This window comes from Herpailurus yagouaroundi, unplaced genomic scaffold (assembly GCF_014898765.1).
Source record: "Herpailurus yagouaroundi ecotype Mexico unplaced genomic scaffold, PumYag 195, whole genome shotgun sequence".
Lineage (NCBI taxonomy): Eukaryota > Metazoa > Chordata > Mammalia > Carnivora > Felidae > Herpailurus > Herpailurus yagouaroundi.
Window position 1 is genome coordinate 15003514 of NW_024412426.1, and position 13797 is coordinate 15017310.

The following is a 13797-nucleotide window of genomic DNA, read 5'->3' on the forward strand; positions in this document are numbered from 1 at the left end:
AGGGCAAAGGATGTATGGATGTTTCCTGCGGACCAGAGGACTGGAAGGGTGAAGAGACCAGAAGAACAAGAATTCCCTCCTCAAAGTTCTGAAAGGAGTTTTAGGCAACACCTAAGATAGACAAGTACCTGCTAACCTCAAGGAAACCATAGGCAAGAGCGACTCAAAGACAAGACACCTGTGAAGAATTCCCCCAAGTACCCCATGACGGAGCGGTCAGCTTTGAACACTGGCCAGGCTCAGACAGCATTATGGAAGGTTAAGATAGTACTAGAACTTTCTTAGCCCCCTTTGCCTTCCTGTCTCCTCTTGCCCAGAGCCTGGAGGGCACCTAAAACCATAGTAAATAAGCTGGAAGAGAAGAGCAGATGAGGAGAGAAGTAAGTAATTTATAACATTTCCTTCTCCAAAGGAAGGCAGACTCCCTGTAACCGGCTTGGCTGGGAGAAGTATGAAGTTCTGATTAGTATCTGGGACTGAACACAAGTTCTGAGTCAAGACCTTCTATTTAAAGCAACCAAAGATTAAATAAATGGATTAGCAACCTAAATATAAAAGCTAAAAATCATTAACACTTCTAGAAGGAAACGTAGGTGAAAATCTCTTGGGACGTAAACAACCCCGTAAACATTGCTGCTGGGAGTGTAAAACGGTTACAGACACCCTGGAAAATAGTTTGGCAGTTTCGCATATACTTAAACATGTGCTTACCATCCCACCCAGCAATTGCAGTCTTGTGCATTTACACCAGTGAAAACTTATGCATACGTGGCTTTTCTTCATGTGTACCTAAATGTTCTTCAGTGGGTGAATGCGCCCATGAACTCTGGTACATCCATACGATGGAATACTACTCAGCAATAACAAGGAACAAACTACTGCTGGATGCAGCAACTTGGATGGACTTCAAGGGCATTCTATGCGCTAAAAAAAGGCAATCTTAATTGGTTATATGCTATATGATTCCATTTATATAACATTCTTGAAATAGCAAAACTATAGAGCTGGAAAACAAATTAGTGGTTGCTAGAGGGCAGGGATGGGTGTGGGGAGGCGGGTATGACTGTAAAAAGGTACCAGAGGGAGTTCTTTTCTGGTAATGAAACAATTCTGTATCTTGATTGTGGTGGTGATTACACAAATCTATACGTAGGATTAAATTGCAAAGAATTGTAAACACACACAAATGAGTGCGTATAACAATTGGTGAAAACTAAATGAAGTCTGTAGTCCACTTAATAGTATTGTACCAAGATCAACGATCTGGTTTTGATATTATGGTACAGTTATAAGATATTGCTATTGGGGAAAGCTGGGGGAAGGGTTTGTAAAACTCCATATACTATTTTTACAATTTCTGGTGAGTATATAAATTCAAAGTAAAAAGTTAAAAAAAAAATGGTTCTAAAAAGGAGAGACTCAAGAAGCTCAGCATTTCGTTCCAAAGTCCCCCCTACAAATGAACACCACACTCAGCTTTTAGCGGTCTCCTGAAAATGAACAAGCAGTCTGCTTTAAAACCTCGCTTTGTCAGTGAGCCTCAGAATTGAGGACATTACTGTGAAAGTTTTCATTTGAGGGATGTTTAGAGGGGTTAGGAAAATTCTTCTCCATGTGTGTATCTTTACCTCAAGACTGGTCAATGTAAGCAGCCCTTTCAGAGCGAGGCTGGCAGCCCGGTGGGCAGTCAGGGCCCTGCAATGCCTGACAAGGCAGCATGACCACTGTTCTTCAGCATTTCCCACTTTTTTAAACTTTCTAAAATGCATGTGAAAGGTATAAATATCAGTCTTCTCCTGTCCCAACACCCTCCCACATGACATGGCTTTAATTTGAAAGTGTTGCCAATATTGATTCTAGGAAATCACTTTACTGGCTTTTATCTGATTAGATGGCTTTGGAACTATGATGACTTTGTGACATCCTATTGATTTTGCCGCTAAAATGGTCCTCCCGTCGTGTCTTTGCCTCTTCGTTCCCAGTGTCACTATCCTCCTTACAGCCTCCATTACTTCTTACAATAGCTTTTTGCTCACTGGTTTCCCAAACTTAGTCTCTGCAAACCAAGTCATTTGAAATTCCATTCCTGGATTAATCTATACATAGCACAATTAGGTCACTTCCTTGCTCAAAAATGTTTAAAGGCTCCCCAGTGCTTATACAATAAAATCCAAACCCCTCAGTGCGACATTCAAGGACTTCCCTGTATATGGAATGTTACGTTGAGAATAATTTCCACTCAGAATTTTGAAGACCTTTCTCCACTGACTTCTGGTTTTCAACATTTCTATTGAGAAATACAATGCAATCCACCCACTCCTCCTCTTCATGTAACCTATTTTTTCTTTCCAGAAGCTTTTAAGATTTTTTAAGTCTTGGTGATCTGATATTTCTTGATGATGTGAATTGATGCGTGTGTGTGTGTGTGTGCGCGTGTGTGTGTGTTGGGGGGGTCTCTTACCTTTTTTTATTCACTGTGCTGCAAATTTGGTGGTCTTTGTAACGTGCACATTAATGCTTGTGCAAAAACATTTTTTTTAAATGTGTTTGAGAGTGACAGAGACAGTGTGAGCAGGGGAGGGGCATGGAGAGAGGGAGAGAGAGACAGAATCCCAGGCGGGCTCCATGCTGCTGCCTCAGGGCCAGACACTGGGCTCAAACCCACAAAACTGGCAGATCACGACCTGAACTGAAACCCAGAGCAGGACGCTCAACCGACTGAGCCACCCAGGTACCCCACCTGGACATTTATGTTTTCTGGTTCTGAGAAATTTTCTTGTGTTGTTTCTTTAACAATTTCCTCCCCCCAAAATTTTCTATGTTCTCTTTTATAGCATCTTCTGGGTTGATTTTCTCAATTTCTGTCCCACTTTCTGGGAGAGTGACTTGACTTGAGATTCTATATTTTTAATTTCCAAGCTCTCTTTCTTGTTCCTTTGATGTTCCTTTTCTTATAACATCTTGTTAATGTTTCATAGATGTACACTCTTATCTTTTGAAAACATTATGCTTTAAAGGTGTTTTTGGCTCTGTGCAGAACAGGCTCTGTTCTGTTTCTTCTGGGTTATTTTTTTTCTCCCTCCTATTTGTTTGTTTTGCTCTCTATCGTGTTGGAGACTTTCCTCCAATATCTGGAGATTCTCGGTGATCTGTTTATATTTAATAGCAAAGCACTGAACAGCATAATGGCAGCTTTGCACACTGGGATGGAGCTGATAGACTAATGAGGTTCACCGTAGAGTATTTCCTGGTCAGCTGCTATTTTTTTGTTTTTTCTTTTTTTGATAATTTATTGAGATATGATTCACATACCATAAAATCTATCATTTAACGTATATAGTTTTCAGTATATTCAGATTTATGCAATTATCACCATAATCTACACTTAAAACACTTTCATCACTCCAAAAAGAAGCCTCACGTCCATCAGTGGTCATTTCTCATTCATCCCTTCCCCCACCTTATATCCCCAGCCTCTGGCAACCACCAATCTACTGTCTCCATAGATTTGCTTATTCTGGGCATTTCATAAATGGAATCCTACAATACATGGTCTTCTGTGATGGTCTTTTTTACTCAGCATAAGATTTTCAAGATTTATCCATGTTGTAGCATGTACCAGTACGTCATTCCTTTTTATGATTGAATAATCCATTTGGCCCTTGAACAACCCAGGTTTGAATTATGCAGGTTCACTTATAAGTGGATTTTTTTTCAGTAAATACAGTAAATACATTTATAGTAGAGGACTGTAAATATACTGTCTCTTCCTTAGGATTGTAACATTTTCTTTTTTCTAGTTTACTTTATTGTAAGAATAGAGTATATGATATATGCAACATACAAAATACGTTAATTGACTGTTTATGATATCAATAAGGAATCTGACCAACAGCAGTCTATTAGCAGTTAAGTTTTGGGGGAGCCAAAAATTATATATGGATTTTCAACTGTGCAAGGTTGGGGGGAGGTGGTCAGCACACCTAACTCCTGTGTTGAGTTCAAGGGTAAACGGTAACGCATTGTATGGATACATCATGTTTTGTATATTCATTCATCAGTTGATGGACATTTGGGTCATTACCACTTTATGGCTATTATAAATAATGTTGCCATGAACACTCCATGTACAAGTTTTTGTGGTGACATATGTTTTCATTTTTCCTGGATATACTTATGAGTGGAATTATCAGAGAGGATTGTAATAGGGGAACACAAATGTTGTTATCTGCAGGCTTTTTTTTTTTTTTTTTTTTTTTTACCTGGATTGGTTCAGTTTCTCACATTTGCTATGTGATAAATGTAAGCCTGACTGTTGGCCTTCTAGAGCTGGGTGAGAGCTGAATCATTCCAGACTTCTGGAGGCGGGTGAGTAAATCAGTCTCCTTCTTTTGTTAGAGACGGTTTTCCTGATGTCTATTTCTCCCTCCTTCCTGAATAATAGACTCTTGCATTTTTGGGGACAACGATGTATCAGGTATAACATTTCTCAGCCTCTCTTGCAGAAAGAGATGGCAATGAGACACAAACAGAAGTCACTGGATGGGATTTCAGGAAAACTGCTTTAAAGGGTATTAACTTAGCTGGAAGACAGGTGCCCTTTTATGCCTAAAACATGGATGCTATGGCTGAAGCTTCAGTAGCTACAATGTACCCATAAAGAGAGCCTTGAAGACCCTGGGGATGGCAGAGGAAAAAGCTCACGAACAGCCCTGGTCCCTTAGCCCTGGACGGCCCACCTTCAGATTCTTTTAGGTGAGGAAGAAGTAATTTCACCCATTTAAGCCATTACTATTGTATCTGTTACCTACGAGCTGATCTGAATCCTAAGTGATACAATTTTAGGATTTCATTCTGTTGGCAACTACACCTGGTCTTCCCCGAATTTTAAGTCACCTGTCACTGTTTTCTCCTTGTCTCATCAAAGATGGAGTTCCTGTTTCTGTTTCTTATAGTGAATAATTTTTAAGACAAAAAAGCCAGCAGCTTTTTACCTACCAACTTCAAAACTGGAATTTTACCTGTCCAATCTTATTTCCTTCCTTTCCAATTTACACACCATCAGCTATTCAATATTTCTCTTCAAGCTCCACAATTTCCTACTGTCTGCTTTTGCTCATTATTTCCCTTCTGAGAAAAGCTCTCTCCCTGTGTCTAAGTTCAAATGATACGTGTTCCACTCATAGGCCACTGCCCTGTAAAGTCGTTCCTGAATATCCAGCAGAAGTAGTCTCACCTCACCTGTACCATTTCCTCCTGGATATTTACTTCTTTTATTGGACTTTCCTGAGGTTGGGGGCCATGTCTTTAAAAAAATTTTTTTTTTCAACGTTTATTTATTTTTGGGACAGAGAGAGACAGAGCATGAACGGGGGAGGGGCAGAGAGAGAGGGAGACACAGAATCGGAAACAGGCTCCAGGCTCTGAGCCATCAGCCCAGAGCCCGACACGGGGCTCGCACTCACGGACCGCGAGATCGTGACCTGGCTGAAGTCGGACGCTTAACCTACTGCACCACCCAGGCGCCCCGCCATGTCTTTAGATCTCTACATTACTTTGTAGCACACAGCTTTCTAATGTGTACCTAAAGGTCACATATCATGGATGTTACTATATACCAAGAGATTTGGTTTTTAGGGGCACCTGGATGGCTCAGTTGGCTAAGCGTCTGATTTCGGCTCAGGTCATGATCTCCTGGTTCGAGTTCAAGCCCTGTGTTAGACTTCTATGCTGACAGCTTAGAGCCTGGAGCCTGCTTCAGATTCTCTGTCTCCCTCTCTCTCTGCCCCTCCCCCACTTGTGTTTTCTCTCTCTCTCCCCCGAGAATAAACATTAAAAAAAAGAAGAAATTTAGTTTTTAGAAATATTGTCAAAGCTTCACTTTTTATACCTGTGCCCCACAACTTCACAAAGGAAATTCTTAGTTTAAGGATTATTAGAGATTGATCCAAAAAGCAACACTGATACCAAATTCAACCACAGCCTTACAGCAGTGTTTGTAAACAGTAGATCATTGGCGAGATGAGCCTGGGGCCATGAGGATCTTTTAGATCAATCAAGTCTGCATGTTAAAATACTCTATGGTATTTTACACAGAAAAGCTTACTTGTCATATGTAGGAAAACTCATTTAAAACCGTGTCTCTGCCATCTTAAAGTAGTAACTTAGACCTCATGAGAATAATTTTATCTTCTTAAAATGCTATGAGTACAGATAAGTTTTGTGGTAATCAAAAACCTTGAAGAATGCCACATATCTTGATCACTACTACATTATTCTCTGATACCTGTAGATAGAATCTCTCTTCCTTTTGAAAGGGGGGTGGAGAGATAAAGTGATTTGCACAGCATCGTAATGAGAAATGTAATGAGAAACAGATCCCTGGCTTTTTCAGTGTTCTGGTCAAATTTGGCCAGGTAAGCCACAAAGAAAAAGATGGGCATGTCAGACCAAATGAAGATCTAAAACTTCTATATAATTTAGGGACATGATTTTTAAAAGATAAGAAACAGACCAGAGGAAAAATTTTAGCAACATGCATAATAGTGGCTTATGATCCCTAGCAAAAAAAAAAAAAAAAAAAAAAAAAAAGACAAAATAGTGCAGTAGAAAAATGAGCAAAGCAATAAGTAAACAAGTCATAGAATAAGTGAAAAGATATTCATTCAACTTATTAGACATTAGGCAGACACAAATTAAAACAAAAAACTACATCCTCCTTCACTCACTTTTTTTTGAGAAGCAGTATAGCATAAAGTTTAAGACTGTGGACTCTAGAGACAGACTTCTTGGATTCGAAACATAGTTCTGCCATTTTCTAACCTTGTGTAATTTCGTAATTTCTGTGCCTCAGTTTTCTCATCTTCAAAATGAGGTCATTACAGTAACTACCTCATGGGATGGCTGTGATGATCAAATGAGTTAGCTTATATAAAATGCTTAGAACAGGGTCTTAGCACATTGTAAATGCCATGTAGGTGTTTATGATTACTATTTATTCCATCATATCGACTCAATGTACAATGCTGTTTAAAAGATAAAAGTAATCCTAATCTGTTGGTGGAAATGATAATTGCTATAGCTTTTTTGAAGGACAATTTGATTACGTGCATCTACTCTACCTGGTAGTTCTACTTCAGAAATCTGACTTAATCACATAAGGATAAAAAACGTGTATGTTCAAAGATGTCCATTACATCTGTATTTTGTGCCCCACGGAGGGAAACAGTTAAAATATCCACACAGAAGTGAAATATATGTTACAAAAAACTAGCATACGAAGAAGATGGCTGTTAAAATAATGTAGATTTACACGTACTGACATAAAAGTTGCCCAAAATATACTGAAAAGTTAGTCACAAAAAAATGTGTAATATGATCCCATCGCATATGAAAATAAGTAAAACATATATATGTATTTAAAAAATTTTTTTTAAAGTTTATTTGAGAGAGAGAGAGAGAGAGAGAGAGAGCGAGCAAGCACACATGAGTGGGAGTGGGGCAGAGTGAGAGAGGAGGAGAGAGAAAATCCCCAGCGGACTCTGCACTGTCAGCCCCACATGGGGCCGGAACCCATGAACTGCGAGACCATGACCTGAGCCGAAATCAGGAGCTGAATGCCCAACTGACTGAGCTACCCAGGTGCTCCATGTGTATGGATTTTTAAAGTGGTTTGAAAATATACAAACTGTTAATGATGTTATTTATAGGGGGCGCTGGGGAAGGTGAAGGGCGACTTCAGCTTTTGATCTGTATTTATGTACTAACACTTTTTAAAACAAAGACATGTATTTTACTGCACAATTTAAAAACTGAAAAAAAGGGCTGGTTACTAGGTTTGCCTAGAGTTTCTATGGATTTGATATAAGAACAGAAACGCTCTGCTACTGAGATTTAGACACTATATACCATTTTGGATGAAATGGCCGGACTTTGGCAATTGATGAACACAACCCAAGAAAACCAGGGTCTTTGAAAGAATCTTTGGTCACACCTATAAGGGCACCAATTCAAAGAACTCATAGAAGAAGTGAAAAGATAATATCTGGTACCTCAGTTGTATTTACCTGCATCTCCAGATGATCTGAAGACAAAAGAGCCTGTTTTTGTCTTTTTCTTAAACTGTAATACATCCAAACTCTAGTGAGTATATCACTGTGTGGGAAAAATAAAGTTTTTGAAAAATTTCTGTTTGGGAAACTTTTATAATTCAAGTGGATTTGAAAAATACAAATATTTGAGATTAATGAGCCCCTTTTTATTATGCTGTATTTGAGACACAAAGATACTACCACTGACTGAAGCAGGACAGCGAGGCAGGCCCACATGATGGATTTAGGTCACTGGAAAGGCTGAAGTACACTAGCTGTATAACAGCAGGATCAGAGACTTGAGGAGAGTACAATCTCTTAGTAACTCAACCCAAGCATTCTTTTAGGTTACCTAAAGCAAAATGGAATGGGAGGGCACACTGTGAAATTAAAGTGAAATTTAGTGCAAGTTTACAAAATAAAGTGCGCCTATAAAAAAATCTCTCATCTCCCATGTATATGCATAATGCTGCAGAGTTTAAGGCAGTGGCTACTGGATGGGGGGTATTTTAGAGGCTGCACGACATCGCTGTTCTTAAAAGCCAATATTCTGGAAAAAAAAAAAAGTCACTCCATTTTCTTGAGACTTATTTAGAAAACGTTTTTAATTCTTAGAATGATGGAAGTTGTAAAATAATAGGAAGAAAAAAATAGGAAAGGCAAAAATCAGCTTTTTTTTGGTTACCTTAAAACAAAGAGGTGTGAAGGAGATGATTAACAATGCAATTACACGGTAAATTGGACAGAGTGGCAAATTTCACAGAGTAACTCTAAAGGGGTTCGGGGACAAGAAGAGCTGATATAGCAGTAGTCTCTCATCAAGTCAGGATGGGGGACAACTTACTTCATCTATAAAAAAGAAGAGTAATTTTCTGCCTGGCAAATCTATAATCTGCCATTACAGAGACTGTAATCTTTATTTGTAATGTGGGTAACTGAAAATAATGGACTTAGTGAAAGGAAAAAAAACCCAGTATACATTAAGAGTATCAAATACAAAAGGCAGACATACTCCACTCCTTACTAGCTGTGTGACCTTGGGCAAGTTTCTCAATCTCTTTTGCCTTAGTTCCTCATCTGTAAAATGAGGATAATAAAAATATCTAAGGTTATATTACACGAGAAACTACATTAAAAATGCTTGGCACATAGTAGGCATTCGATAAATGTTAGTGATGGTGGTGATGTGTCAGGATACAGCAAGCAGCACCATTTCCTAAATTTTGAACAATGTGTCCTGGTGCACATTCAACGATTTTATTCATTTATTTACTTACTTTTTATTTTTTTTTAACGTTTATTTATTTTTGAGACAGAGAGAGACAGAGCATGAACAGGGGAGGGGCAGAGAGAGAGGGAGACACAGAATCTGAAACGGTCTCCAGGCTCCGAGCTGTCAGCACAGAGCCTGACGCGGGGCTCGAACTCACGGACCGTGAGATCATGACCCGAGCCGAAGTCGGACGCTTAACCAACCGAGCCACCCAGGCGCCCCTCACATTCAATCATTTTAGAAGGTTGTTGTCCCTAGTGAGCTACGCATTTGAGGGTTACTCAAGCTGACAGTCCTAAGAATCAAAATATTCCTTTTCATTCAGGTCTTCTAGGTGTGACTGTAAACCAAGACAACTGGTTCCATATGCTGTACACAAAGAACAATGCAGCAGGGAACAGCACGGACTTGAGCCAAATTGCTCAAGTTCAAATTCCATTTTTGCTTTTTACTGAGCTCTATGACCTTGGGCAAGATTACTTAATCTCTCTGTGCCTCAGATTCTTCATCTACAAAGTGGTGATAAGAATATCTTACAGGGTTACTATAAAGATTGAACAAGATAATGCATATAAAGTGTCTGGTTCAGTGCTCAGAACATGTTTGCTACTGTCACCATCATCATCCCTATCGTCCGTCATTTTACAAAAGAAAGATACATCTCCAACCACTAGAGTTTGATTCTACAGAAACAGCATTTCAATTCGCTCTTAATTTCCAATATTATAAGATTCTTAAACTGGCTGGGCATTTGAGTCAACACTTTGTAAATTGCCTCAATATGAGCAAGACAAAAAACAAAGAAACAAAAAACAACAAACAAAAAAACCCCGCAGACAAAATGAGTCAATTGTAGTATTAGATCTTTCCAAAAGTTAGAGAAGGCCAAAAATGCCTTATCAAAACCCACTGTAGAACTGCTTTTTCCGTTTAAAAACAAAAAAACCACACTGCTTTTCCTGCTTCAAGCAAGTTAACTTCCTACCTGTCATCTGTGTTACGAAGGGATGGAAGCCGAAAGCTCGTGTTTCTGTCAAGCTTTGATTGGCTTTTGGTCCTCTTGATGGAGCCTTTCAGGCGCTTGCTGAAGAACCCCTAGAACGAAAAGGCAGAAAGTGATGGGAGAGAAAACCATGATAGTGCCTTGCTGTCTTCTTACTGCTTTGTACCGCTTTTCAAAAGAATGTTATAATGGAGACCAAAAAAATTTAATGCCCTACAAAATGCCCATTTTATAATGGAGACCAAAAAAATAATCCAGCTTTTAATTTTTTAATTTATAAACAATAGTTGCTTGAAACTACCTGGTAATGGAACAAATTTGTTTTTTCTTCTAGGATAATTGGGATAATTATACTTTTTGATAACACTTAACTTCTTGTCTCTTAGTTTCTATACCAGCTATGGTAGAGAAACATCTAATTTTGATAACAGATTTTTAAAAACAAAACAAGGTAACAGAAAAATATACATACTCCTTTCTATGAGGCAATTCAATAGAAAAGGCATCTGGTAATTAATTTCCTGAACTAAATCAAGAGAAAACAGGAAACGAGAATAGCATATGCAAGAGCCCTGAGGTGAGAAGGTACTTAGGACATTAAAGGAATTTTAAAGAATATGCTGATACTGAGAAGAGAAGAAGCTTTATACTAAGAGCTGCCAAAAAACCTCCAAAACCAAAAATAAAACACTCAAACCAAAAAAAAAAAAAAAAAAAAAAGTTATGTAATTAGTACAAGGTAATACGTTGGTGGTCTCAAAAGTTGTTAAAATTTGGTCTATGTCACCTTGAATATGTTATTTGTAAACTTCAGTTTCAAATGTAGGTAAACTATCTTAAAATGAAATGTGAAATATTTCATAAATGAAATGTCATTTATGAAACCGTTGAAACATCTAGACTTCAGGAGAACAAAGCATTTTATAGTTTTTGACCACTGCCTCCCTCCTGCCACTTTCACCAATCTAGAGCTCCTTGAATATTTTCCTAGTCTTAGCACCTACTAAACAATCAGCAGCCAATAAAAGTGTGTTGAATAATAGAACAAATGCACGCATGAATGATGATAGCCACTAGTTTCAAGTAATAATTCTATTGTTGGCAGATGAAAGGACATCTTAGGTCTTGAGAAAAAGTTGTAATTCAAAGAAAAGTATGTTAATGCTGGGAAAATGACTCTAATCACCTTGAGATGAATACTGTCCTGTAGGGGTTATGTACAGTAAGCATTTCCATCAGGAAGAAAAAGAAATACGGGGTCAAGATCAGCACGCCAAATCTTTTATACTCTTTTAGTTATCACCAAAGCCTACTGTTTTGGCTGAAGACTGTATTAATCAAGATACTCGGGATTACGTTTATCTAATACACTCACAATCTAAGTAGTATGAGACGTGTAACATGCCTATCTATGAGCAGGTCAACTAACAGAGATGGGGGCTTGGCTCTGTGCTGCCCTCACTCAGGGACTTAGGCTAAGGCAGGCTCCTTCTCTGTGCATCTATACCTGCTTCAGGAGGATAAAGGAAATGTGACAAATTATGTACTAGTTCTTAAAGCTTCATGTCACTTCTGGTCTCATTTCATCGGACAAAAAAGTCACACGACCGTGCCTAATTTTTGTGGGGAAAGGATCTATAATTGTATCACGTATCCAGAAAGAAAACTGGAAATATTTGGTGAACAGTAATGTGGACTACCACAGCGGTTACCCACGCCATGTATTTTGCAAACACACAGGCATTGCTCCTTCCATTAGAGAAAAATGGAAACAAACTTATTTGAATCAGAAGTAAAACCATCTAGCTGCCTGAAAAAAACACTTAGACGTTATTTCTTGTTATTCTTGTAGCCCAAAGAATAAGGGTAAAAATTCCCTAGGCAGTTTTTTATTATAGGAGCATAGAGGTTGACTGGAAGAAAGAAAACAAGAAAACAAAAAAATTTTTTAAGTACTATATATATTTTTTTAAGATTTTATTTTATTTTATTTTATTTTATTTTATTTTATTTTATTTTATTTTTTTTTTCTTAGAGAGAGACAGAGCATGAACGGGGGAGGGGCAGAGAGAGAGGGAGACACAGAATCGGAAGCAGGCTCCAGGCTCCGAGCCATCAGCCCAGAGCCTGACGCGGGGCTCGAACTCACGGACCGCGAGATCGTGACCTGGCTGAAGTCGGACGCTTAACCGACTGCGCCACCCAGGCGCCCCATAAGATTTTATTTTTAAGTGCATGCTGTACTGAGTCAGCTGGGGCCCCCGGAAGCACTGTATTTCTTAGGGACGGGCATTTGTCTGGTCTTCTGTACAATCTTAGCGTTGTAGTTAGGGAAAGTCACTGTCATTTGTTCTCCAAGGCAAAGGCTTTATTTACTACTTACCATGATTTAATCAAGATGAGTCACCACATTTGCTCAGAAATGTGGTCTGCAAAAAGGACCTAGAGTTTATAGGATTCTATTAGGATTGTGTATGGTTGATTCAAAAGCCACTGGCCTAAGTTGAGATTTGGCTCAAGGACCTGCCCAAATGCCATATGTAAATATATTTCTAACAAAACTACAGTCAGGCAGTTAAGTGAGAACATATACTGGCAGATGTTTGCTCACACGGTACTTTATCTTTTTGTGGCACTTACTATACAATACTTCTTGTTTTAATCCACTTATTTAGTAAATATTTGTTTTATGTCTATTTGTCATAAAGTACCATACCAAGTATTGTAAGGGAATCAAAGCCAAAATAAACACAAACTCTGTCCCCAAAGAGCTTATAGTTTAATATGGGATTTGGAAACTATATATATATATAAATATATATGACACAATTAGGGAGGTAAGTGTTCTCAATGTCTGGCATATTTAATCAACAAAATAAAAATTAACTATCATATTTCTTTGAATCTAGGACACCAATGATTGTTAAGTCACACTATTATTTTATGTACACTAAGAAAAAAGCTGCCAATTAAACTATAACATGATGCCTAATCTCTTAGAACTTTTATTTTGTATCAAGAAAGTTTTTCAAAGACTTACTTAGGCAGGTTTTTATCATATAGTGCATAAAAAGTGTGTACACATATATATGTATACATATATAGTGTACACATAAAAAGAATAAATGCAAAATAAACTAGCTTCTTCATTCTTCTGAACTACTTTTTGACTTAGAGTAGTTGTTCATGTTTTTCCACAGAATATTATCATGTGGTCTTTCAAGAATGTTGATGACAAACCGAGTGTCTTAGAAGAATAACTTACAGAGATGTTAAAATGTGAGAAAATACACATCTTAGAATTGATAATATGGTATTAAGTTAGAGAGGTACATAGGAAACAATTTCAGGATTTCAGAGAAAGAAGAGGTTGTATCATCCAGAGAAATAAGGAGAAGTTATATAGAAGAAGTGCAATATGCTAGGTCCTG

General features: G+C 38.1%; 1 protein-coding gene across 10 annotated transcripts in view; it reads right to left on the reverse strand.

The window, feature by feature from the left end:
- The window catches only part of RASAL2 (RAS protein activator like 2), a 379294-nt gene that overhangs the window by 58183 nt on the left and 307314 nt on the right, over positions 1-13797 (reverse strand). For all 10 annotated transcript variants that reach the window (XM_040446671.1, XM_040446672.1, XM_040446673.1 and 7 more), the window contains one exon: positions 10349-10458. In XM_040446671.1, coding sequence (XP_040302605.1) covers positions 10349-10458 — 110 coding nt within the window. The remainder of the gene's footprint in view (positions 1-10348; positions 10459-13797) is intronic.